Genomic DNA, 25,866 nt, shown 5'->3' on the forward strand with positions numbered 1-25,866 from the left:
AAAAAGCCAAAAGAAATACCAGTAATCAAAGATGAATTCATTAACTGTTTTTTATCTTGAGCCTAGTAACTAATAAACAAGGTGAGCCTCCCAGGGAATGAGTTCTTCCTGGTGCACCGAGATGGCCCTGTTCCGTGGCACTGCCCTTTGTACCTCTGATGAGGGAGAACAGGGTCTCTGTGCATGATACTTAGAATCATAGAATAGTATAGTATAGAATAGTAGGGTTGGAAGGGGCCTACAAGGCCATCGAGTCCAACTTTGGGCACAGTTAGCTTTTTGTGGGTGATGCCAGGGTGCAGGTTTGCCTTCACTGCTGGGGAAAATTGTGTAGGACAGCCTCCCCAACTTGGGTGTCCTCCAAGTTGTAGTGTGTTGAACTACAACTTCCAGCATGCCCCAGCCAGCCATGCTGGCTTGGGAATGCTGGGAGTTGTAGTCCAATGTATCTGTAGGACACCAAGTTGGGAAGGCTGGTATACAAGGTCGGGAATGAGTAGCTAGTGAAGATTGTAGAGCTAGGGCTTGTTCTTGTGGGTGAAGTTCTGGGGTTAGGATTGGGCCTCAGACAGTCGTCATTTCTGAGAATCCAAGAGGTAACTCATGTTTATTTGTGAGGGGGAAGTTGGTAATGAAGTCTTGTGGGGCATGTTGGAGAAGATCATGTCAGCATGGCTCGTCGTCCCTTGTCAGTGAGTCAGATGGTCCAGAAAGCGGAATATGTTATATCTGCTGAGGGATAATGGGGTAGGAGATCAGGTATGTGTGTGACAGAAACGTGGTAAAAAATGCTGCATGTCATTACTGCAAAATACCATTGTTTAAAACATTTTTTTTTAACCAAGTCTCGGACTTGGTGTTATAATGTGTAATTGAAAACAAAAACCCGGCAAGGAAGTGTACAATTTGCTAATGTGGTGGGCTGTTGTACAAAATCTGGTTTTGTAGGCTGGCTGTGGAGGTATCATAAGATCTTCATGCAATGCCTATTCAGAATGAAACTCAAACCTGATCATGCTTAGAAGGATTCGGATTTAAAACCACAGTATCACAGAAGTTGTTAAAACAGCTGTACAAGGGAACCCATTGTGATTGCCTTCTGTCTTGCAATAATGCTTAATACGATTACAATTGCAATATTATGTCACTGGTACAAAACTGGATAAACAAGTTAAGGTGTACACATACAATGTAACATATGCTTGGCCCTTTCAGTACAGACATTTAAGAGGGCCTTAAAACTAATCTTTTTACTGCTGCCTTTCCTAAAGAGAACCGATGGCTACATATTCCAAAGCAGTTTTCTCCTACACCTATTTTCTGTATCTACAGTACATTTTCACAATCTGCTTAATGTCCTGCTGTTTCACTTACTTTGTGTATGTCACTTTATGAGGGCATAGTCCTAAGAAACAGTTTATAAATACTTTGAGTAAATAAACTGCATGCAGCCCATTAACAGTTTGTCTTGAAGAGAATGTAATGCTCCAGTTGGTGCTCAGCGACTTGTTAAAGAGGGCTCTTCTGATGCTGGCTGACATGAAAATTCTTAGATATTGAATGCTTTTGGAAGGAACTCCGAGCTCCTTGAATAGCTGAGAGAAATGCAAGATGTGTATATGGTTTCTCTAGCCTGGTCACAAGCAATCTATGCAGGTTCCATTGCACTTTAGTTTCCTAATTAGTGTGCATTCTGACATCCCATATCTGTCTTTATCTAGTACAGTGTTCACAAGCTTACAGAAATTGCCTTTCTAATTACTGTACTTGTGGGTAACGTAGTAACTGCTGCTTCTAGTGTATTTTTATGGTCTGGCTTTTGTGCATTAGCCCCAATTTCATTTTGCCAACATTGTTTCTAATAATGGAGTGCAATTAAGTAGGCTTTCACCTCAATTACTGGCCCCTGTCATTTCTTGGAGTTTGTGTGTGTTGTTTTTTAAGAGCTGCTATTTAAATGCCCCCCACCCCAAGCCAACACTGTTCTGTGTGCTTCCTCCAAGTTGATTTTGCTACTGTTTTATTAAAACATAGCACGGTGGGATAAAATGTGCTGCATTTACAGAGTGCTTCTTTACCCTAAGTTCATATGTCTTATTCTGACGAGAGTCATGCTTCTGTTTTAAAACAGGTTTGTGCTTTCAGGGAACCTACACGGGGGTGCTGTTGTTGCAAGCTATCCGTTTGATGACTCTGCTATGCACGAGACCTCTGGAGTGTACAGCAAATCTGCTGATGATGAGGTTTTCAAGTATTTGGCAAAGGCTTATGCCTCAAACCATCCAATAATGAAAACCGGCACCCCGAATTGCCCTGGGGAGGAGGAAGAAACTTTCAAAGATGGCATCACCAACGGTGCTCAGTGGTACGATGTGCCAGGTAGGCCAGTGAACTCAGTGTCGAGTTCTGTCTCTGAAACAGCAGCACGTTGCATGCTCTTCAGCATGGCATCTGCTGCTGATAAAGCAATGCAGGGTACCATCAAGGTGGCGGCATATGTCAGTGCCAGATATTGATTCTGCCTGTTTGCATTTCATTGTTGTACAATAAAACAATATGTAAAGAAGTCATCAGGCTCAATTGGTGTCTAACACATCTGTTAGATATAAGCAAACATGTACAGATTGCTTTAGCATGTTGCGGATGGCTGGCTGTTGGCGTTGGCATATTGATGGGAAGGTGGTGATCCCCACCCGGATTTGCAATGGACTGAAGCAACTCTACTGTATTCCTTTCATTTATTGTTAAATATGGTCAGTGGCAGGACATAGATACAGGATGGGCAACACATGACCTTTTGCTATTCTGTTTGGCCTCCCCAAATTTGCACTGGCAGCAACTGCCCCCACAATTTTGCTTGAAAACAAGGCGCTTGGAGAGAATGGGCCGTCATTGCAAGCAGAATCACTGCCCTGGGAGCTTCCTGGGAGTTCAGTTCTGCTTGCTCCCTGCACACCTTGTTTTCAAGCAAACAAAAATCCTGGGGGAGTTTTGCTGCTGCAGTGGCAAATTCAGTAGTGTGGGGGGCTGCAGCCCCAGTGAGTTCTGGGGGAGCAATGCATGCCCTGACCCTCAGAAGTTGCCCAGCCTGACAGAGCTTGATAGTCATAGCTGCTCCTACTACGTTGGATATGAAGCTTTTTTGTGTTGTGTGTATGCCTCTCAGAATGTTGAATTTATCTGTGGTTAAACGTTGACTTGGAAGTAAGCATTGCTTTTGCTAACTTTATGAACAATTAGTGCCTAAATATGCTTGTTTTCCTGTTCTGTTCCTATCCTTTTTTCCCTTTTGTGTTGTGTCTGCTAGATTCCAGGCCCTGCCTCCAGGCTTACAAAACTGCAGACACTTAAAAAAAAAAATACTCCCAAGAAAGTTTGCATAGTTTGCATGGCTCTAGACCTTTTTTTGAATGCCCAACCTTAACTGTTCAAATAAGTTTTCCCTTTATGCTGTTTGTTAGCAGCTGCCAACTCCTTTTCCTGCAACCTCCCCGCCCCCCTCCATTAGAGACACACCCAAACGGTGGGAGAAGCTGTGGGCTTACTATATTGACAGTGATCGCTGTGTTTGATATATAGGGTGTCTGGACGAGACGATGCTTGTGAAATCTCATACTGTAGCGTCATTTGAACCAGGATATCCTGGATGACTTCACTGTGGCAAGTTTTGCTCAATAGCTCTGCTAGGTAGAATGCAGGTTTGCCCTCAATATCCTTAGCATGAGGTCTTATAGGAAGGCAGTGTAATTTCAAGGTCTGAGGGATTTCTTGTGGTAAAAACACTATAACCAAGCAAAAGCTGTATAGCTTTATTACCATCAAGAACACATTGGTAATTCTGGCTGTGCTCTCGAATGTCTTTTGAGCTTTGCTCTTTCTGATTTCATTTCTCCTGTGATGCTGTATGTTAATTGTGGACAATGCAGTTTGGTATTTATTTAAAGTATTTTTATCCTTTCTCAGCCAAAAAGGCTCCAGGAGCAGCTTAACATGTAATCAGTAAAACAAGGCAGTCTCTGCCCATAGGCCAACAGCCTAAACACATAAGGAAAAAGGCATGGGATGAGAAGAGAAAAAATTATCCTGTAATCACAAGCTAGAAGTATCCAGTAGTTCTACTTCCCAGTTAAAGAACTGTTAGACAAGAGTCCTGTAGCCATTAAAAGTGAACACTATTCTTACTCTTTACCACCTGAGTGTATGCTAGTTCAGTGATATTTGCTCCCAAGTAAATATGCATGGGATTTATGTTTCCACAGGTCTCTATTTTTTGCTGTAACATAATACAACTCTGGGTATTTAGGCTAATGGAAGCTTTAGGGCATGTTTAGACAGAAAAAAGTCTTAAAACTCCCTAGCCATTCCCCAAGCTGGCTAGGGAATGCTGGGAGTTATAGGATTTTTTTCCTGTCTAAATATGCATAGGATTGTGCCCTTACTTGGTGAATTGCTGTATTACAAACAGTAGCATATGCATTTAGGACCACTTTTAAAAATCTGTATGTCATTTGTAACCTTCTAATTTGCCATTTGTAACTTGGTAGAATGTTTGTAGAACTTGCAGTAGTAAAAGTTGTAATACTCTTTTTTGTTATACTGATAAGGATATTCTCTTACATAAGCAGAACTAGCTTTTGAAGTACTCAAGTACTGATAACAGCTTGGGAAAGCAGCAGTGCAAATTTACTCTCATTATCTTTTTTTGTGATGGAGAGAGAAACATAACTGCAGCAGGTTTACCCAGTAATGGCCCATGAAGCATAAAGAGCAGAAGTATGGACTCCAGTTAAGTAGCTATCAAAGTTCCTCTCTATTACATAGCAGGCAAATACAAGCTTTAATTGTGTATTTTTTTTTTGTTAAAATGTTGGCCTCCTTAGCGCAGCTGGTTTGATTAGTGCTACTTCTTAATTTATATGTTCATCTCCTATGCATTGACTGCTTGAATTGAAGCTCCTTTTTTTAAAAAAAAATGATTGTCTCAAGGACCATATGTTCCCATTCAAACCTATCTGGTTTTAAGTTGGCGCTGTTCTCCAGGTTCCTTGTGTTGCTAATGTCATGCAGTTGGTGACTGAGGAATGGGCCTTTTCTGGAATGGCACCCCATCTATGGAATGCCCTTCCAAGTCCTGTATTCATGGCACCTACCTGTGCAAAATTTGGCACCAGGTGAAAATGTTTTTATTCACCCAGGCATTTTTAATTCTGTATTAGTGGGGTGCAGGGGGTGGTGGTTATAGCTGCTTCATTGAATTTGCATTGTAGCTTAGAATTTTGATTACACTGCTTCTTCCCCTGCTGTGCTGTTTTAATTTTGGCTAACTGTTGGTTAGCATTAACATTGGCACAGATATAACATTAATCATAGTGAAAGGGAAGAGAGATCTCCTTTCCTAATTGGTGTAATCTATTAAACTTTCACTAATGAACCAACTTCAAAACAGGTAGAACAGCTGAAGCTGCTGTCTGAGGACTGCGGCTGAGAACCCAGTGTCACCCTAAAATGGGAGCTGTTCTCATAGAGGAACCTTTTGCTGAGAGGGCAGCTGCTTTGCTATCTAGAGACCAAGCCACATGGGAGCTAAGCATCTTCTTGTTGGAGATGGAAATTGTGTATGTGTATGCCATAAGCTATGCCGTGCAGGGCCACCCAAGATGGACAGGTTATGGTGGAGAGTTCTGACAAAATGTGGACCACTGGAGAAGGAAATGGCAACCCACTCCAGTATTCTTGCAAGAAAACCCCATGGAACGTATCACAAGGCTAAAAGCTATGATGCTGGAAGATGAGCCCCTCAGGTCGGAAGGTGCCCAATATACTACTGGGAAAGAGCAGAGGGAATTTCCAAGTAGCTGCAGAAAGAGTGAAGCGGCTGGGCCAAAGCCAAAAGGACACTCAGCTGTGGATGCGTCTGGTGGTGAAAAGAAAGTCCGATGCTGTAAAGAACAATATTGTTTCGGAACCTGGAATGTCAGATCAGTGAATCAAGGTAAGCTGGAGGTGGTCAAACATGAGATGGCAAGATTGAACATTGACTTCTTGGGAATCAGCGAACTAAAATGGACAGGCATGGGCGAATTTAATTCAGGTGACCATTATATCTACTACTGTGGGCAAGAATCCCTTAGAAGAAATGGAGTAGCACTCATCGTCAATAAAAGGGTGGGAAAAGCAGTACTGGGGTACAATCTCAAAACCGATAGAATGATCTCAGTACGAATCCAAGGCAAACCATTCAACATCACAGTAATTCAAGTCTATGCCCCAACCACTGAGGCCGAAGAAGCTGAGGTTGATCGGTTCTATGAAGACCTACAACACCTTCTAGAACTAACACCAAAGAAAGATGTCCTTTTCATCATAGGGGATTGGAATGCCAAAGTAGGAAGTCAAGAAATAAATGGGATATCAGGCAAGCATGGCCTTGGTGTACAAAATGAAGCAGGACAAAGGCTAATAGAGTTTTGCCAAGAGAACACACTGATCATAGCAAACACTCTTTTCCAACAGCACAAGAGGTGACTCTACACATGGACATCACCAGATGGTCAATATCGAAATCAGATGGATTATGTAGTTTGCAGCCAAAGATGGAGAAGCTCTATACAGTCAGTAAAAACAAGACCTGGAGCTGACTGTGGCTCAGATCATGAGCTTCTTGTTGCAAAATTTCGGCTGAAATTGAAGAACGTAGGGAAAACCACTAAACCATTCAGGTATGACCTAAATCATACCCCTTATGAATATACAGTGCAGGTGAGGAATAGATTTAAAGGATTAGACCTGACAGAGTGCCTGAGGAACTATGGACGGAGGTCCGTAACATTGTTCAGGAGGCAGCAACGAAATCCATCCCAAAGAAAAAGAAATGCAAGAAAGCCAAGTGGCTGTCTGATGAGGCTTTACAAGTAGCTCACGAAAGAAGGGCAGCGAAAAGCAAGGGAGAAAGGGGAAGATATACCCAACTGAATGCAGAGTTCCAGAGAATAGCAAGTAGAGACAAGAAGGCCTTCTTAAATGAACAATGCAAAGAAATCGAGGAAAACAACAGAATGGGGAAGACTAGAGATCTCTTCAAGAAAATCGGAGATATCAAGGGAATGTTTTGTGCAAAGACGGGCATGATAAAGGACAAAGAAGGCAGGGACCTAACAGAAGCAGATGAGATTAAGAAGAGGTGGCAAGAATACACAGAAGAACTATACAGGAAAGATCTTAATGTCCCTGATAGCCATGACAGTGTGGTCACTGAACTTGACCTGGACATCCTAGAGAGTGAAGTCAAGTGGGCCTTAGGAAGCATTACCTAACAACAAAGCTAGCGGAGATGACAGTATTCCAGCTGAGCTATTTAAGATCCTAAAAGATGATACTGTTGAAGTGCTGCACTCAATATGCCAACAAATTTGGAATACTCAGCAATGGCCACAAGACTGGAAAAGGTCAGTTTACATTCCAATTCCAAAGAAGGGCAACGCCAAAGAGTGTTCAAACTACCGTACAATTGCGCTCATTTCACATGCCAGCAAGGTGATGCTCAAAATCCTACAAGCTAGGCTTCAGCAGTATGCGAACCGAGAACTACCGGAAGTACAAGCTGGGTTTCGAAGAGGTAGAGGAACTAGAGATCAAATCGCCAACATTCGCTGCATCATGGAGAAAGCAAGAGAATTCCAGAAAAACGTCTATTTCTGCTTCATTGACTATGCTAAAGCCTTTGATTGTGTGGATCACAATAAACTATGGCAAATTCTTAAAGAGATGGGAGTACCAGGCCACTTTACCTGTCTCCTGAGAAACCTGTATGAGGGTCAAGAAGCAACAGTAAGAACCGGACATGGAACAACCGATTGGTTCAAAATTGGGAAAGGAATATGACAAAGCTGTATATTGTCGCCCTGCTTATTTAATTTATATGCAGAGTACATCATGAGAAACACTGGGTTGGATGAATCAGAGGTCGGAATTAAGATTGCTGGGAGAATTATCCACAACCTCCGATATGCAGACGATACCACCCTAATGGCAGAAAGCGAAGAGGATCTAAAGAGCCTCTTGTTGAGGGTGAAAGTGGAGAGTGCAAAAGCTGGTTTGAAATTCAACATTAAAAATCTAAAATCATGGCATCTGGCCCCATCACTTCCTGACATATAGAAGGGGAAGAAATGGAAGCAGTGACAGATTTTATTTTCTTGGGCTCCAAGATCACCGCAGATGGTGACTGTAGCCATGAAATTAAAAGACGCTTGCTCCTTGGGAGGAAAGCTATGGCAAACCTAGACAGCATAGTAAGAAGCAGAGACATCACCTTGCCAACAAAGGTTCGTATAATCAAAGCTATGGTTTTCCCAGTAGCAACGTATGGCTGTGAGAGCTGGACTATAAGGAAGGCTGAGTGCCGAAGAATTGATGCCTTCGAACTGTGGTGCTGGAGAAGACTGTTACGAGTCCCCTGGACTGCAAGGAGGTCAAATCGGTCAATCCTAAAGGAAATCAACCCTGACTGCTCATTGGAAGGACAGATACTGAAGCTGAAGCTCAAATATTTTGGCCACCTAATGCGAAAAGTCACTGGAAAAGACCCTGATACTGGGAAGGATTGAAGGCAAAAGGAGAAGGGGGCGGCAGAGGGTGAGATGGCTAGATAGCATCACTGATGCAATGAATATGGACTTGAGCACACTCGGGGAGAGAGCGCAGGACAGGAAGGCCTGGCGTGCTATGGTCCATGGGATCACGAAGAGTCGGACATGACTGAACGACTGGACGACAACAATGTACTTAATCTGCTTTAGGTTGCAATCCTGTACATGCTCACTTGGGGAGGAAGTCCTAGTAAATTCAGTAGAATTTACTTCTAAAATAGATATGGCTAGGATTGTATTGTTAGCATGGTTTAGTGGTGCTGAAAGACTTTCACATATGTGGGAAACAGGAAACTTAAGCTACGCCTTTCAACCAGAGGTCTCTTTTGCAAGTGTGGTGTAAAGGAAATGGATTGGGGTGTGTTTGAAAAATAAGCAGCATGTTGGTATAGTTTCCCAGATAACTGGAAAGATGGTTCAGACTAAGGCCAATCCCTTTGTTCTTAACTTCCTTAATATTTTTTTTCACCTTAAGCTCCACATGATCCACTCTTTCATTTATGTGTGCAGCTGCTGAAATAGAGCAGGCAGGCAGGGTTAAAAGCTGTCAAGAGAAATGGCTATGAATGATCAGTTAAATCTGATGTTTTCTCTTTCCCCCTCCCTGCCCTCAAGTTTTCTCAAACTGTTATTCAACCAAGGAATAACTAGAATGCTAACCCAAATGTTGCAACTCTGAATATTCTGGCTTAGTTATAGCTTTGTAGTCTGCAGAGGGCAAGATGTTTCTATCATACTGTACTTGTAAGTGGCAGAAGATGAGGAACAGATAATTGACTTTGGATGGAGAGGTTGAAGCTTTATTTTCTTTCTGTCTATCTCTCTCATATTTCCCCAAGCCTGTGATCATTTCGCTTCATATCTTGTCTTTCTGTCCAGAGGTGTCTGTTGGCCTTGCTTTCATCAAGCCGTGATCTGTTGCAACCATAAACCAATGCTGCATCTTTCAGTTATCAAAGTGCCAGTATAGTACCATGGTTAGAGTGTTGGGCTATTACTGGGTAGCCCCAATTTCAATTCCCACTTAGCCATGAAGCTTACTGTATGACCTTGTGCCAGTCACATTTTCTCTCTGCCTAACCTACTTCACAGGGTTGTTGTAAGGATAAAAATGGGCAGTGGGGGGAGAAACATGTAAGCTGCCTTCAACTCCTTGGAGGAAAGGTGGGATATGCAGACTTCCTCAACCTGAGACCCTCCAGATATGTTGGGCTAAAACTCCCAGCTTCCCCTAGCCAGCATGCTGGGCATTGTAGTCTGACACATCTAGAGGGCCCCAGGTTGGGGAAGGCTGATATAATGTAATAATTTGCTTCCTACAAAGAAACAAAGCTTGCTTTCTATAACAGTAGTATCTTCCAAAGCAGTGCCTTGCTTATATTAACATGAGTGGTTTGTAAAGCATTCCACTGTGTTACAAACAACAAAAAGCTTTTGTTACTGTGATACTAAAACCCATATAAGTTTACATAGGCATTCAGATAGTGTTATATAGGTCTCTACTGATCTGGACAATGTCTTTTGGGACCCCTAATCCTGTTTCTGTCACCAAGTGTTGCTCTGTTGAAAGCCAAGAAGACTGGAAAGGAATCTATCTGATAAAATCTCTGCACAAAGATGCAAAAAATGCTTTTGCCTACCCGGAGGAGAGAAACACTGTGGGGATGGTTGTCCTGGGTTCCTTCAGTCTAGATGTTCTGGAAGAGTGTGGCTGCTGCTTCTCAGCATTCAGAGCTTTTTGACTCCAGGTGCCAAATACGAAACATTGCGGGATGTTCACAGTTCTGACTATTTGTTTTAAAGTGAGTGGGTATCTTTCTGAGAAACCTTTACCTCTTAAAGGTTTTGTCATTCTCAAATCCTTTGTTCCCATTTAAGGGTATGCTGTTGATACCCAGGGCTTTCCATGCTGGCATAATTTCCTTCCCTTCTCTTCTCTCGCTTGGATAAATGTGTTTTCCCAGCCTGCTCACTTGAAATGATGCAAAAAGAATCTGCTGGAGGAGAGAGGCCTCTGAGTGGTAGTACTTAGTTCAATTATTTCGTCTTTCTTCCCTTTAAATCCCGTAGGTGGCATGCAGGATTATAACTATGTCTGGGCCAACTGCTTTGAGGTCACCTTTGAACTTTCCTGCTGCAAATACCCACCAGCTTCACAACTTGAGGAGGAATGGGAGAATAATCGGGAATCTCTTCTCACTTTCATTGAAAAAGTAAGACCATTTTGATTAGGGGTGAAGAACCTCTCTCAGCTCGAGGGCATTTTCTCTGAAAATTCTTTTTCAGAGAAGCTTTTGGGGGCTGCACTCAAGTGATGGCTGGGGCCACATTTTAGCTTAAAGCTCTTACTGCCAGCCACTAAGCCTTTGGAGAGAGATTTCATCCTTTGGGGGCTGGGGTGACCAAACAATTGGCAGTTGGAGGAAAGGGAGTGGGGCCTGGGGAATGAGGTGTGGCCTTCTGGGCCTCCAGGAGGCCTGGATTTCTTCCCTCCCCCCACCCCTCCCAGGCCTGAAGTTCTGCATCCCTGTTTTGACCCTTGTAGGCTTTGACAATGAACCATCCAGGTACATGGCAGCAAGACTGAATTGGTAAATGCTTCTATCAGTCAGTTGTGTTGGAAGGTGAGGACCCCAATCGTACTTTGGGTGTTTTCCCCCCTTTTCCTATAGGTTTTGAGTGTGCCTCTTGTTTGCCAGAATGTCAGCTGTTCATCAAGCTCTTCTGACTCATAAATTGGACCAAGTTTTAAAAAGTGTTCTTACTGGCTTTAAAGGAAAAATTACAACAATCCAAAGTGTGAAATGATTAATAACGAATGAAATAATGGCAACATAACCTTTGGATAGCATTTAAAGGGAAGGAAATATCAGTGATGCATGTTTAAATTTGTTCTTGTTCCTAATCGCAAAAATAAACGTTGCTTTAAAAGAGGGAAATGACATAAGCAAGAGATGTTAGTTAACTAAGCCCAGGTCACCTGTATACCAGTCATGATGTCCCTTGGCATGTATCCTCTTTCTTTTCTGCACCTGGCAATAGCAGTATTGTTCTCACAATTGCAATACAGGGGACGTAGCTCAGTGGTAGAGCTTCTGCTTTGCATGCAGAAAGCTCCAGGCTCAATCCCTGGCATCTCCAGGTAGGGCCAGAAAAGACGCCTGCCTAAAATCCTGCAGAGCCGCTGCTGCCAATCAGTGTCAATAGTACTGGGCTAGATGGACAAGGGTCTGACTGAGTATAAGGCAGCTTCCTATGTTCCTATGACTAAAGTTCGCATTAGTAGCAGCCACTGTGCTGTAGGTGTGATGCCATTTGAAATAGCTTCTCCTTTGCATGAGCTATGTGTTCTCTTGAAAATAGGCCGAGCTTGTTTAATACTCCCATGCTGCATCAGTCTTAATTCAGCATTCATTTTTTCAGAGGCCTCTCGGCAAAAGCAGCCCACAGAAGCTAGCACAATTACTCCTGGAATGGTGACTAGCTGTCTTGACCTGTGGTTGCCCTTTCTGTGCATGCTAAAAAGTGCTTTCTACTGTTGCTTTATGGAATTCTTCTGTCATATTTCTTTTGCAGCAGGGTTGAATGGCAGCCTCTGTTCTGTTGTAGCAGAGGGCCAGGTGGGACAGATGCAGTCTCTTGAATGCAGAAAAAGAAATGGGAAAGCTGCAAGCATCGTCTAGTCTGCAGCAGCTTCTCACATTTCAGACAAACCTAAAGGCTGATGTGGATGTTCTTTCTGTCTGTTCTACTAAACATGCTGTAACTCAGGTAGTAGAGTGCAATTCAGAAAAGCACAGGTGTACTATCAAATTATGTACCAGCCTCAGATTCTGTCAACCCACTGGAGGTGCCACTGGGCTAGGTGCTTTTTATACCTTGGTAGCCTAGTTATGGGGCCAGTCTTCTCCAGCCTGGTGCCCAGGAGATATATTTATTTTATTTATTACATTTATATCCTGCCTTTTCCTCCAAGGAGCCCAAGGTGGCATACGCAATCCTCCTCCGTTTTATCCCCCCAACAACCTTGTGAGGTAGGTTAGTTTGGGAGTCTGTGACTGCCCCAAAGGCCATGTTAGTTTAGAGTTATGGGAGTTGCAGTCCAACACATCTGGAGGGCCCCAGGCCAGGGAAGGCCATATTGTGTATGTCACTGCCAGATTTCCTTTCTCTGTAGCTTTTCTATAAGATTGCCTTTCTTAGGGAGAGTGATGATATGTGTTTGTAAAGAACTCCTAGCATGAAATTAGCAGGTACTTATTGCAAAGAAGAAAAAATGCAGCCATGGTGGTGACAAGGCAAAGAACGGACACGAAGCACTTGTCTTTAATCAACTTCACGTTTAAATCTGTGCAGGTTCACATTGGGGTCAAAGGATTTGTGCAGGATGCAGTCACCAGGGCTGGCTTGGAGAACACGACCATCGCTGTGGCTGGGATTGCTCACAACATCACAACTGACTGGTTTGGTGACTATTACAGGCTGCTGGTGCCGGGCACCTACAACATCACAGCTGCTGTCATGGGGTAAAGTCTCTGGTGCAGGCACGGACACATCATTTATCTTGGCACTTGGCAAGGCTGCTTCTTGGTGGAAACTGCTTTCCTGAGACTGCAGAAGCCAGTCTTGCTGCCTTGCCTCATGTTGCCAAGAACAAGGCAGGAGCTGCCATTTGCTCACACTACTCATGCAAACACAAGCAAGAGGCAGGCATGTACAAGGGCAAGAACAGCGTGGGAGGATCTTAACCTGTTCAGTTCATGAGCGTTGAGTATTATTCCTACCCTTAGTGCTGCTTTGTTCAGGTAATGGTGGAGAAGGTTTTGGCATCGCTGTTCTGCAGGCATGATGGAAAGCTGTTGTGGCCAAGTGAACCGAGTAGGGCTTTGACATGGAGAACATGGCTTCAGGTCTCTAACTGGACATGGAAAAACTCACTAGGTGGACTCTGGGCAAGTTGTCATCTTTAAGCCACAGTTTCCTGTCTGTGGAATGGGAATGATGATGAAAATGAATGAGAGATAAATACTTTGCTTGCTAAAAATGCTATATATGTGACTTAACAGCACAAGCATATGCATGTTCACTTATTAGCAAGTCCCACTGTGTCCAATTGGGCTTTCTCTCTAGTAAGTGTGTATGTTACGTTGCAGTCTTACAGTTAATTTTTGGAGAGAGGGCATCTTTACCCAGGTCCGATCTTCTTTGTGGTGATAGAAAGGTTTTCCTGGGTGGAGTCAGTGGAAAAGCTACCTTTTCAAAACTTTTCAGTCTTTGTACCATGTGATAATGGAATAATGTAGCCATTATTTAGTATTCTCCTTGGCCAAGCCAAGATAATTTTGAACTGAAGACAGGTTTTTGCCTCTTTTTCCGCCCCTTAGCTACCTGCCAGTCACTATAGAGAACATTGAAGTGAAGGAAGGGAACGCCACTGTAGTGGACTTCTCCTTGCAACCTACAATAGCAGTGCTAGCCTCCATCCCTACCCAGGATACGCCGGTAGCTGCCACAGACCCTGTTACCAACACTACGAATACGACCGTCGCAGGTCAAGCAATCCCTGCCCACCAGGTGATCCAGCCGGAGGATTTTCGCCATCACCACTTCCCTGACATGGGGATCTTCCTGAGGAAATATGCCACTGAATACCCAAACATCACTCGCCTCTACTCAGTGGGCAAGTCGGTGGAGCAGAGAGAGCTGTATGCAATGGAGATATCGGATAACCCAGGCATCCACGAAGCAGGTAACTTCTTTAGCCCATGTTTCACCTTCTGCTTCTGTGCTTGTGCTGCAGAGGAAGCTTCAGAGCAGAACATCCATCACTGTCTTCAACAGGGGATGTTTCTCTAAGGGTACAAGCACTGCAGAACTGCTGGCATAAGAGAAATAGCGGCAGAGGCAGAACTGAGGCTCTGGACTCTGTCTAAAGGGATAAGAGAAGGCATTTAGCTAGGCTATTTTTAATACAGTGGGGCTAGAGGTGGCTGATGCTGCCTTGTTTATATGGGTGCTCCTATCCAGAAAACACTGCAGACCGCATCCCTAAATATTTCGCTGTTGTCATCCATTGTGCACGGCAGACTGTGGTGATTACATGCTAGGACTGATCATCCATATTCAGTCTCATTTGTTTTATTTACTGTTATGATTTTTCATCTTTTTGTTTTTATAAAATACAATTCAATGTCAAGCACTCAACAAAAGATACTTGCAGTATTTCCCGTTTCCTTCAACTTCTTTCTCAAATCCTAGGGGTGGTCCCATGTAGCAGTCCCCCCGAGCCTTTCCCCTTTTTTGCTGCTTTGTCCATTTTTTGATGGTGCCCTTCTTTTTCCTTTCCTTCGTTAAATGTAAACAGTTACCTGTAAGAAGCCTCAAGTGAGCAGAGGCCCGGATCAGTTTGCTGGTTTATCCATGAGTGGTTCAGAGTGGTTGCCTGCTGCCAAGGAAGGGACCAGCTGAAGCTTCATGATTACTTTTTGTTCTTCTTGCATGTTCCTCTGTGTATGTGTGTGTACTCACATTCTTGAATTTGCAAGACTTGATGTTTCCCAGCTGCAGTACCTCATCCTGGGATGGCGTGGTTGAGCACTTCTTTTTTTTGGTTCCTCATCCAGGTGAACCGGAATTCAAATATATCGGGAACATGCATGGCAATGAAGTGGTGGGCAGGGAGCTGCTCCTTAATCTCATTGAGTACCTCTGCAAGAACTACGGAACTGATCCTGAAGTAACCGACTTGGTCCAAAAGACGCGCATTCACATCATGCCATCCATGAACCCTGATGGCTATGAAAAATCCCAAGAAGGTAGTACAAGCTCTCTTGGTTCATGCTTCTGCCAGGGGCTTTGGGAAGGCAAAACTCTTGCTTTTCTGAGGCAGCCGTCTTCAGCCTTCCCACACCCTATGACCTAGTTTTTAACCACAACCTACAGGCCGAGTCCACTTCCTTATTTTTCTCTACTGTGTCAGAATTTCTGTTATCTGTTTCTTGTACCCTCTCACTCTCCTAATCTGCCCCCTAATGCAGTGTATTCCTTTTGTCTACTTTTCTTTATATTGTGAGAATGAAAGCTGTTACGAGAGTTCAATACAAACTTGCAAGGATTTAACGCAGCTGGCTTCCTCAAAAGCTCCTGGTATTTAATATATTCAAAGAATTATATCTAGAGCATCTACTAATACCAGTCCCCTGGCTATGTAAAATAATTGAAATCTGCAAGGTACACACAAGAAGGGCTGGGGAATGCTGGGAGTTGTAGGGCTTTTTTTGTCTAAACATGCATAGGATTGCGCCCTAAGTTTATTAGGCTTTGGCCCTGTTGAAGTCAACATGTCCCATTGACTTCACAGGGGCTAAAACATGACTGGACCCAACTCTGTGTCAGATGGCCCAGTGATAGGGAGCAAGTAAAAATTGAAGGAAGATGTCTCCTTGGGTTTATGGAGGCCAAGGGCACCAGAGGAGTAAATAGCACAGATGGGACGAAGAGCAGAGTGGGAGCAAGGACATACAAAGGTTAGGTAAAGGAGAAGGAATGAGAGCCAAGTTCAATAATGATGGGAGACACACACAGAAATATTATGATTAGAGCAATTGGCCAGCTCCCTGTGGCAAGGCAACAGTTCCTTCTACTTCCAGACCTGCTGCTTTGTAACAAGTCCACAGCCAGATACCTTGTCTGACAAGGTAAGGCTTGGTGCCTGAACAGTAGCTCTTTGATTTATTTGACTGCACCTTTCTAATTAAAAATTCATCCAGTCAGATTGAAGGATTGAATGGTAGGGATATTTATAATGGCTCATTCCCAAGACGGGTTGCCTCTTCCTCTGCAGTGACGAGAGTGACACAAGGTTTTTGTTCTTCATGTGACAGGACAGGCTTTACAGAACCTCTAAAGTCTCTGATATGGGGGAGAAAAACAGTTTTCACTTCTTTTAGTGCTGACTGGGTCTCTTAGGTAGAGGAAGAGCAAAGCAGGAATACAGTCAGCAATGCTACTTTGCCCATGTCACTTGGGAGTGCAGATTTGGTGATGGCTGGCTTGTGTTGCCATGAACCACAGATGGATGTGAACTCAGCAGGTTGTGTCTCTTTCCTCAGGAGATGCATCGGGGACTGTTGGCAGAAACAACAGCAACAACTACGACCTGAATCGGAACTTCCCCGATCAGTTCTTTCAAATTGCTGACCCAATGCAGCCAGAGACAATAGCTGTCATGAGCTGGCTGAAGAACTATCCCTTTGTGCTGTCTGCAAACTTGCATGGAGGTAAGAGGAATGCAGACTGGCCTGAACTGAGAACCTAGGAAACCTCCATCCTAGAGGTAGAATTGCACTGGGATAGCACTGCTGTCCTCTTCAGGTGAAGCTTAAGTAAGGGGCTGCTGACTTACACAGAATCGGGCTCTGTGGAAGCTGCGTTTCTTGTGAGCGTCTTCTATACATGTCTCCCTGATCTCAGGGGTCATGGCAAGAAAATCCAGTGACTTGGCTGGAAAGGCCCTGAGAAACAGCCCACTGACAGCATTCATAGCGCAACTTGGTTGGGTTTTCTTACTCCTGTTCTTTGTGTTTCAGGCCTTCTGGATGACTATAAATGAGAAAAATCCCAGATGGCTAAGCAAAACCTTGTTACAACTTTTTCAAGTTTTGTGTTACTAGGAGTTGCCTTCCAGCTAGGAAGGCTTCCCTAGGCTACGTGACTGCTCTGGCTGCAAAATAAAGGCAATCGCTCCTTCATAGTAGAAATTTGTCTGATAGCGTTTAGCTGTGTCTGCTGGACAAGGAAACTATAAGCTACAACCTATAGTGAAAATAAGCCTTTACATTCAGTATCGGAGCTTTTCAGCAGCTGTTTCACAGTTCACATTTTTCTTTCTTGGTTATCTGTGTGTGCTTTACAGAGAACACTTTCCCCTGTGCTGTCTCCTGGTTTTTTAAGGGCAAGTTACATGCAGGTGCTGACTTGCTGTCTCTTAAACCAGATGCATTCCAGTAGGTGGTTTGACTGTTGCTAAAAGTTCTTTGTTGTCTTTATTTACATGGCTTAGTCTTGTGGCTAATTCTTGAGTCTAGGAAAATAAAACAGACTTGTTCTCCAGTGTGTTAGCAAAATAGCTGCCTTCTGTGCTAGGATGAGTTGCCCCATGGAGATAAAACCCTGAAAGGTGGATTTTTTTCTCTCTTCTATGCAGGGTCTTTAGTAGTTAACTACCCTTATGATGATAACAGACAAGGAATTGCCACGTACAGTAGATCCCCTGATGATGCTGTCTTTCAACAACTTTCTCTTTCCTACGCCAAGGTAACATTTCCCCAAAGGTGTCGTTGAGGGATCCTGAAATATTGGGAATGTTCTGAGGCCCAGCTTTTTGTAAAGAAATTTGTCTCTTATGAGGAGGATGTGTGTGGTCTACTGGGAGCCTTCAACTCCTGCAGTAATGCATAGCGTGCTATTTCATGGTAATATTGAAATCACAACATGTTTTTTCTTCACATTGCTTATTAGGCTGCACATACAAGTTTATCTAATGAAAAAGAAATAGCAGAATATTTTTATCATTATTTGATGTGAGCAAAATAAAGATGGCAGTTCCGGATGGCTCCGTTCTTTGTTCAGTGTCTTGTGGTATGAGCTTTTCCACTTGTGGAAGAAAAAACTTGATCTGATGGCTTTGTCTTTAGTTCTTGCTAGATTCTGTTCTCTCATACACCTGCACCAACAAGTGCACGAGAGTGTAGTGGGCAGGGTCAAACTAAGACTGGGGAGACTGATTTAAATCAGAGCAATACGACAATGGAACCAATTTCCTAGGGAGGCGGTGGGCTCTCCCACACTGGAGGCGTTCAAGACGAGGCTGGACAGCCATCTGTCACAGATGCTCTGACTTGGATTCCTGCATTGAGCAGGGGGTGGGACTCGATGGCCTTGTAGGCCCCTTCCAACCCTACTATTCTATGATTCTATGAAATCCCCACTCAGCTCCCTGGGTGACACTTTCAGCCTAACCAATCTCACAGAGTTGTTAAAATAATATTGCAGGGTAAGGGGGGGTATTGTATGCTGCCCCAAGCTCCTTGGAGGATGGGTGGGATAGAATGTAGTAGTTCATCACACATCCTGATTCTTTAACATTGACAACAAAAATTCAAGGTTTGACATTAATTGTTCAAAGTTACTTGAGTACCCCACGTTGTGAATGAAAGCTGAAAAATGATATACACATTTTATGAATAAATTGCTCGGAGTATAGGATTGCATTTTGGAGGACTTGAATTCAAGAGGCCACTCATAAACGGGCACATCTTAATGCCATCTTTTTGGGCAGTGTTTGTACCTCCAAGTGCAGCATAGAAACCTAATATTAAGTATTAAGTCTAGCAGCACTGGGAAATCCAAGTTTCATAGCTGGTCATCCTTTTTTCTTTCAGGAGAATGCACAGATGTTCCAGGGCCACCCATGTGAGGGCATGTATCCTGATGAGTCCTTCCCCCATGGCATCACTAATGGAGCGAGTTGGTATAATGTTCCAGGTAAAGGATTTAGCCAGCCACATCCTCTTGACCTCTGTTCTGTAAGGATTCAGCATAGCTAACCTGCTACATCGTTCTTACACCTGGGCATAACTGTTTAGGAGCAAGCAATTCTACATGTTCCCTCACTGCCTCCCCTTCCTGACATTTTCCCCATTCTCAGTTTGCTCTTATCTCATATTGTGGATTTGATTTTGTTTATAAACACAAACGTTTACTCGAAAAATGAGCATTTTTATTAAAGATAATCCTGTCTTTGAAATTTGGGTTGCTGCTCCTTTTACCTAATCCTAGTCTAGCCTTCCCCAACCTGGTGGCCTCCAGATATGCTGGACTACGACAGGGCAGGCTGGGAGAAGCTGGAAGTTGTTCTCCAAGTGTGTTGGACTACACCAGGTTGAGGAAGGTTGCTAGTCTGTCCTAAACCATCATTCTTTGATTATTTTTTCCCAGACTCAAGCCCCTATCCTGCAGTTAGAATTCCAGCTCTCTGGGCTTAATTCTTAAAGTGGCCATTTCTCTTGTGTCTCTTGCTACACAGACCTTTGTTAAACAAGAAGCTTCAGGTGTCTCTTGATATCCTTGTTTCAGGTGGCATGCAGGACTGGAATTACTTAAACACAAATTGCTTTGAAGTGACCATCGAGTTGGGCTGTGTCAAATATCCGAAGGCGGAGGAGTTGCGGAAGTATTGGGAGCAGAACCGCAGGTCTCTGTTGCAGTTCATCAAGCAGGTGAGGTTTGTGTTGCCCTCACAGAGGGCAAGCAATGCTCTGTTCTCCAGTGCCACTGTGAACAGCTTCCTCTGCATAATGTTTTCAGAGTTTTGTGTTGCTTTGTTGGTATAAGAGGCCCTGCTGCATCAGTCTCTTTTGTCATGAATCAGCAGCTGTTGGCATGAAAAACTGAAAACAGCGCAGTTCCATTGTGGAAACCTACATGGGTTAGGATGAGGGCTAGATGATACTTTGTTCTCTCCACAACTTTTGAAGCCAAGGCAGTCTTATTATGCCTGGCATTTTTCACCTTCAGTGTCCTGTGGCAAAATTACAGTTCCAGGATCTGACTATTCCAGCTTTCCCCAACCTGGTGCCCTCCAGATGTTTTGGACTTCAAATACCAGCTCCAGCCGTTATGGCCAATGGTCAGGAATGGTGGGAGTTGTAGTCCAGAACATCTGGAAGGCACCATCTTGTGGAAGGCTGGGCTAGTCTCTGCCATGCGTGAGCACTTCCCAAAACTTAAGAATGCCACCATTGTGCTAGTGCATGATGGGAAATGTGCTCTTGGCAGCATTTTCCTTGTTAATCTCATTGTCAGGCAGGCTGCATCTCCTACTGTTCTCTCTTCTGGCTTACTGTCTTTGAGAGAAACAGGCAAGACAGAATTCACTTGCGTATCTTAAAGTTCACTTCAGCTATACATCACTGTGGTTGTGTGGATCTTCTTAAATATTCCATTCAAGCATCAGTTTTAGAATGGTTCAGTCGTTCTACCAGAAGACTCTTGAGAACCAGGGGGTGAGACTATTCCAGAGGTGTACATGACCATTATGTGTGGCCAGCATACAGCCTCGCTAACTGGAAACTGGATTTCAGTATGTTGTCTTTTTATTTTTAATGTGATATTAACTTGCCCCCAGTGCTTAGGAATGGGGCAAGCTAGAAGATGTCCACATAAATAAGGTTTCTCCTTTATTCCAAAGCTTCTGAAGGTGAGGGGTTTCTCATATTCTGAAGTTTAGGGCACTTTCTAAAGGAAAAACAACTTTGGCCAGGATTTATCCCCCAACCAACACAGACCCTTTTTTCTTCATAGATTTGGGAATGGGAGAACAAAGACCAACTGCATGTGTGTTCAGGTATATGTATATCAGTATGGTGAGCCCGGTTTTGGAATCTAATAGTCCTCCCTTTACTCTTCTAGGTTCATCAAGGAATCAAAGGCTTTGTGTTGGATGCCAAAGATGGACGGGGCATCTTAAACGCCACAATTGGTGTCACCAACCTTGATCATCACGTCTCCACCTATAAGAGTGGAGACTACTGGCGCCTGTTGATCCCGGGCACTTACAAAATTACAGCATCTGCCCGAGGGTGAGCCTTGCAGCTTTTGCATTTCCCAGCTTCCACTCTCTTCATCTGGAGCTGCTCTCTTAGGTTGGCTGAGACTAAATAAACCCTCCTACCCCTTACAGAGAGGTCAGGTTATGTACCTTCTAGGCTTTGCTCGATGTAGGATAGTGCTTGCTGCCTCCTCCTCCTCCTCCTGGTATTCTACGAAAAGCAAGCTCACAAGGCTCTCTGCAGCACCTATGCTCCTTTGGTGTTGCTAGTGGCAGAAATCTCCAAAGATCTAGAATACATTTAGGAGCTTAATTAGAGGCAGCCACTCTTTGAAAATGTTTGTTGCTACAGGGTCTGAGAGAGAGAATTAAGTATAACATGGCCGTTGTTTTGAGAGGCACGGTCACTTTCTATTCTTCCTAAAGAAGAGTCCTTTAAGACTTCAATATTTCTCCTGGCAGGAGCTGATCCATGAAAAGAGGCCAGGACTAAATCTGGGCCCCTTTATGGAATCAAACCTTTCTGTTACCACCTGGGATTGGTCCTCTTTCCCTCTGGAGCAGCCTTCCCCAACCTGAGCACCCTCCAAATAGGTTGGAGTACAACCACCATCCCCCAGCCAGCCCTGTTGGTTGCAGGATGCTGGGAGTTGTAATCCAACATGTCTGGGGGGCTCCAAGTTGGAGAAGGCTGCTCTAGAAGCTTCACTGACTGTTCAGGCCCCAAGATCAGCCCAGGGTCCATCTCGCCCAGCATTTTGTTCCCGAGACTGGCCTGCCAGATGTGTATCTGGAAATGTATTTATTTATTGACAAGACTTATATATTACTCCACAGCAAAAGATTTTGGAGCGGTGAACAGCAAAGATAAAAGAATAAAACACCATGTTAAAACAGTTAAAACAATTTTAAAAAGGCAAGTTCCAATAAGGCTGAATTTAATAAACCACAGCTGGTCGCTCAAGGAAGGCCTCTTGAAATAACAATGTCTCCAGGAGGCGCTGGAAGGAACACAATGTTGGCGTCTGCCTGACCTCCTAAGGCAGGAAGTTCCACAGGAAGGGGGCCACCACACTGAAAGTTCCCTAGCAGGGCATGATGGGAGATAGCCATCCCTTGCTGTCTGTCCCCAGCTTCTGGTTTCCAGAGGTCTATCTATTATCGACACCAAGTAACAGGAAACTTTTCCGCTTGCACTCCAATCCATTCCCCTCCAACACATTGCACAGGAAGCTGCTTCATACTGGGTCAGACTGTTCAGTCCACCTAGCCCAGTATTGTCACTGCAGGAGGGTCTCTTGGTGGCAATAATGAAAATGCCTTTCTCCAAAGTAGATTGTGAGTCTACAGGATTAAAAAGTTCTCTGTATTGTATGATGTTGAAACTCATCCCGAGCTCCTAGGGTTTGAAAACCCTGAGAAATACTCTGGAACCAATACAGCCATAGCTTATTTGCCACTGTTTTCATCTAAAGCTTTTAAAATATTATAACTTCCTTTTACGGCCATAATTGAGAGTAACTGAATTATAGCCTGTAGCGCCATCTGCTGGCCAAATAGCGATATACGCCTTCACTTCGCAGTGTAGTGTCTTGACCCTAGCATCCCAACGCAACCGCCTTGCTGATTAACTTCCCTTATTGAACCCATCACTCGACACTTCAGAGCAGGCCTGGTAAGAGATATCGCTAACTTGGTGTGGTGCTCTGGGGTCCAGATGCTGTCAGGTCCCAGCCAGAATTAGATTATTTTGATTCCCAAGATGAAATGAAGCCACTTGTGCAAAAAGATGACAGTTTATTGATAAAATAGATGCAGAATATACATGCAAAGAGAGCTCACACCTCTTCCCCCCTAATCAAGCTGTTATAACTAGGTATCTGTCGGGGGGGGGGGGCACAACAGACAGAAGCTGCGTCTTGAGCCAAAAGTTCCTCCAAGCTGGCTGTGTGCACATTTCCTCTTCAGCGAGGCCAAAGCTCAAAGCCTGTGGATTGGATCTTACAAGCTTTTCTGCTAGTTGCCCATCTCTAGCTCATGAGTTGACAAGCAGGCCAGCACACGCACCTTTAGGAGGAGGGGGCCTCCCCCACTCCAAGCATCCCAGTTTGGGAAGCTAACTGCTTCTCTTAAAAGAGAGAGGCCCCAGCTCCTGCGAGTCTCCAGCTCCCTCGTGAGAACCAAGGCACCACGCCTTCTCTCTTTAATTGGGCAAGGCCTAGCAGTGTCTAAATGTTGACATATGAAGCTGTACTGGAACCAATTAAGGCCTAGTGTACAAGGCCTGCTTACTTAAACGTGAAACTGCTGGTTAAGCCAAATCACACAGGTCCACTACCAGCACACAAGAATTCTGTGAAGTCCTTTTTTCTTTTTCTTTTTTGGTTATTAGCCAATTCACGACACGTGGTCATGACACAAAGTAAGAAAGAACAAATGTAGGTTGTAGCTGTTACCTTGTCCTCTTGTTGCAGGGGTAATGAAACCTCTTTCATCCAGAGGGCTGGATTCAGTTTCAGAGAAGCTCTTGCAGGGCCACATTCCAGTGGTTCACACATTCATATCTCTCCTCCTTCCCCCCATGCTTTTTGGAAGGTATAATTCAGAAACAAAGATGGTGGAAGTTGGAGATAAATTCGCCACGCAGGTCAACTTTACTTTGACTCGAAAGGACTCCAAAGTGGAGGAGGGGACAGTTCCAGATATCAATATGGCCGACGCGGACGGCCCTGTCACCAAGGACTTTGAAATCCTGATCAAAGACCTTTCGGCTGAGAACGGCTTGGAACGCCTCCTGCTGACTTCTGGGGCGGACGTCCAGCCTTCCCGTTACCGTCCCTACAATGACTTATCTATGTTTCTCAGAGGTCTGAACCTGAATTATCCACAGATCACAAATCTCTCTAGGTAGGTGGCACTGCTGGGTTATTGTGGACTTGCTTTGTTCAGGAGAAATAACAGCTGTATTACAGTGGTGAGGTACCTGAAAGAAGTACCTGAACAGCCTTAGTCTGAAATAACACATACATACGTGTGTGTCCCCCCCCCCCTCCATACTGAAAATCCCAGACAAGCTAAATTCTGTGCCGAGAACTGCTGGATTGCATACATTCTACAAATAGAGCAAACTTTGTAACTGTTCTTATTTTGCATTAGTTTTTCTGCTTTTGCTAAGCATGGAGCGGGGCAGTGAGTTATGCAGGGCTTTGAGGCTCTGGAAAATGTTGTTTTACAGCAGCCTTCCTCAACCTGGTGCCCACGAGATGTGTTGGATTACAACTCCCAGCATCCCCCAGGCAGCCATGCTGGCTGGGGGATGCTGGGAGTTGTAGTCCAACACATCTGGAGGGCATCATGTTGGGGAAGGCTGTTTTGCAGCCACTTTGGCTTCTGAGGCATTGACCACACATTTTCAAGCGTATCTGTGCATCTGTAAGGGTTGGGCAGTCTGCTAAAAACAAAAGCCGAGAATCTCAGAAAACAGAGTTCTGTGCTGAAGCATGCTGCATCTTCTGTGCTCCTCTGTGGCTGTGTACATCCACTGCTACCACATCCCCAACAAACCCAGTGGGTTTAAACAGCATGTCTTGAGAGCTCTTCTGAATGCTGAACTCTGGAAAGATTCTGAAGAACACAAGGGATGCAAACAAATCTTAACCTGGCAATGTAGAAACGGATCCAGCTCATCTCTTGCTTTTCTGAGTGACAGTGTGAGAATATGTAGGAATGACTGCATATGTAGGTATGGCTGGCTGTTTCAAGACACTTTGAACACTATCTAGCACAAAGGCAAATGATAAAGCTTAAAAATGAAATGCATGGGAGAACTAGGGCGAATATTTCACCGTGCAGGTTTTGTGTGTTCAAGTGAGTCCACCTATTCTTTCACTGGGAGGTGGACATGTTGCTTTACCAATGTCTTAGTATTACTGGAAATGTTCTGTTTCTAATTTCTATAACAGTGTAGTGGCAGGGCTAAAGCTGCTACTCCTGGTAAAAATCCAGCCAGCAGCACTTCAGACTTCTTCTGTTTTTGGTAGCTTGGGCCAAAGTCGTGAGTTCCGTCACATCTGGTCCCTGGAAATCTCCAACAAACCCAACCAGTCTGAGCCAGAGGAGCCGAAGATCCGCTTTGTTGCAGGCATTCATGGCAATGCTCCAGTTGGCACAGAACTGCTCTTGGCGCTGGCGGAATTCCTCTGCCTGAATTACAAAAAGAACCCAGCCATCACAAAGGTAGGTCATCGGCTTGTTTAGCAGCATCCAATGGGGCCGGAGTGATTCATGTTTGAATTGCTATGTCTGTTGCTTCATGGGATATTGGAGCATGATGTGGGGCAAACTTGAAAGGGGATGTGTCAGAGACCCTTGGGAAGCAAGAGTCTCAGGTAGGTCAAAGATGTTGAGTGCAAAGGATGCTGAGCTCTACTTGGTCAGTCCCTACTACTAAGTGAAAAAGAGAGAGCTATGGCTTTTGTGGTGAAGTACTAGGCATTCCCAAAATACCTTAAAAGTACCAGAATTGGATAAAGGAATGTCCATCCAATCATTTGAGTGAAACAGCCCACTGCCATTTAAATTAAAAATGGCCCGTTTTCCAGGTTGCAT

The 25,866-nt window shown here is 44.2% G+C and overlaps 1 protein-coding gene across 2 annotated transcripts in view; it reads left to right on the forward strand.

Moving 5' to 3' along the window:
* The window catches only part of CPD (carboxypeptidase D), a 39,624-nt gene that overhangs the window by 3,998 nt on the left and 9,760 nt on the right, over positions 1-25,866 (forward strand). For both annotated transcript variants that reach the window (XM_084823171.1, XM_084823170.1), the window contains exons 2-13: positions 2,132-2,379; positions 10,719-10,861; positions 13,005-13,174; positions 14,033-14,397; positions 15,272-15,463; positions 16,760-16,927; positions 17,854-17,963; positions 19,091-19,193; positions 19,785-19,927; positions 21,120-21,289; positions 23,854-24,165; positions 25,299-25,494. In XM_084823171.1, the coding sequence (XP_084679297.1) occupies positions 2,132-2,379; positions 10,719-10,861; positions 13,005-13,174; positions 14,033-14,397; positions 15,272-15,463; positions 16,760-16,927; positions 17,854-17,963; positions 19,091-19,193; positions 19,785-19,927; positions 21,120-21,289; positions 23,854-24,165; positions 25,299-25,494 (2,320 nt within the window). The remainder of the gene's footprint in view (positions 1-2,131; positions 2,380-10,718; positions 10,862-13,004; positions 13,175-14,032; positions 14,398-15,271; positions 15,464-16,759; positions 16,928-17,853; positions 17,964-19,090; positions 19,194-19,784; positions 19,928-21,119; positions 21,290-23,853; positions 24,166-25,298; positions 25,495-25,866) is intronic.

Source organism: Heloderma suspectum, chromosome 16, assembly GCF_057233095.1.
Source record: "Heloderma suspectum isolate Gila_16-S chromosome 16, 16-S_ref, whole genome shotgun sequence".
Classification (NCBI taxonomy): domain Eukaryota; kingdom Metazoa; phylum Chordata; class Lepidosauria; order Squamata; family Helodermatidae; genus Heloderma; species Heloderma suspectum.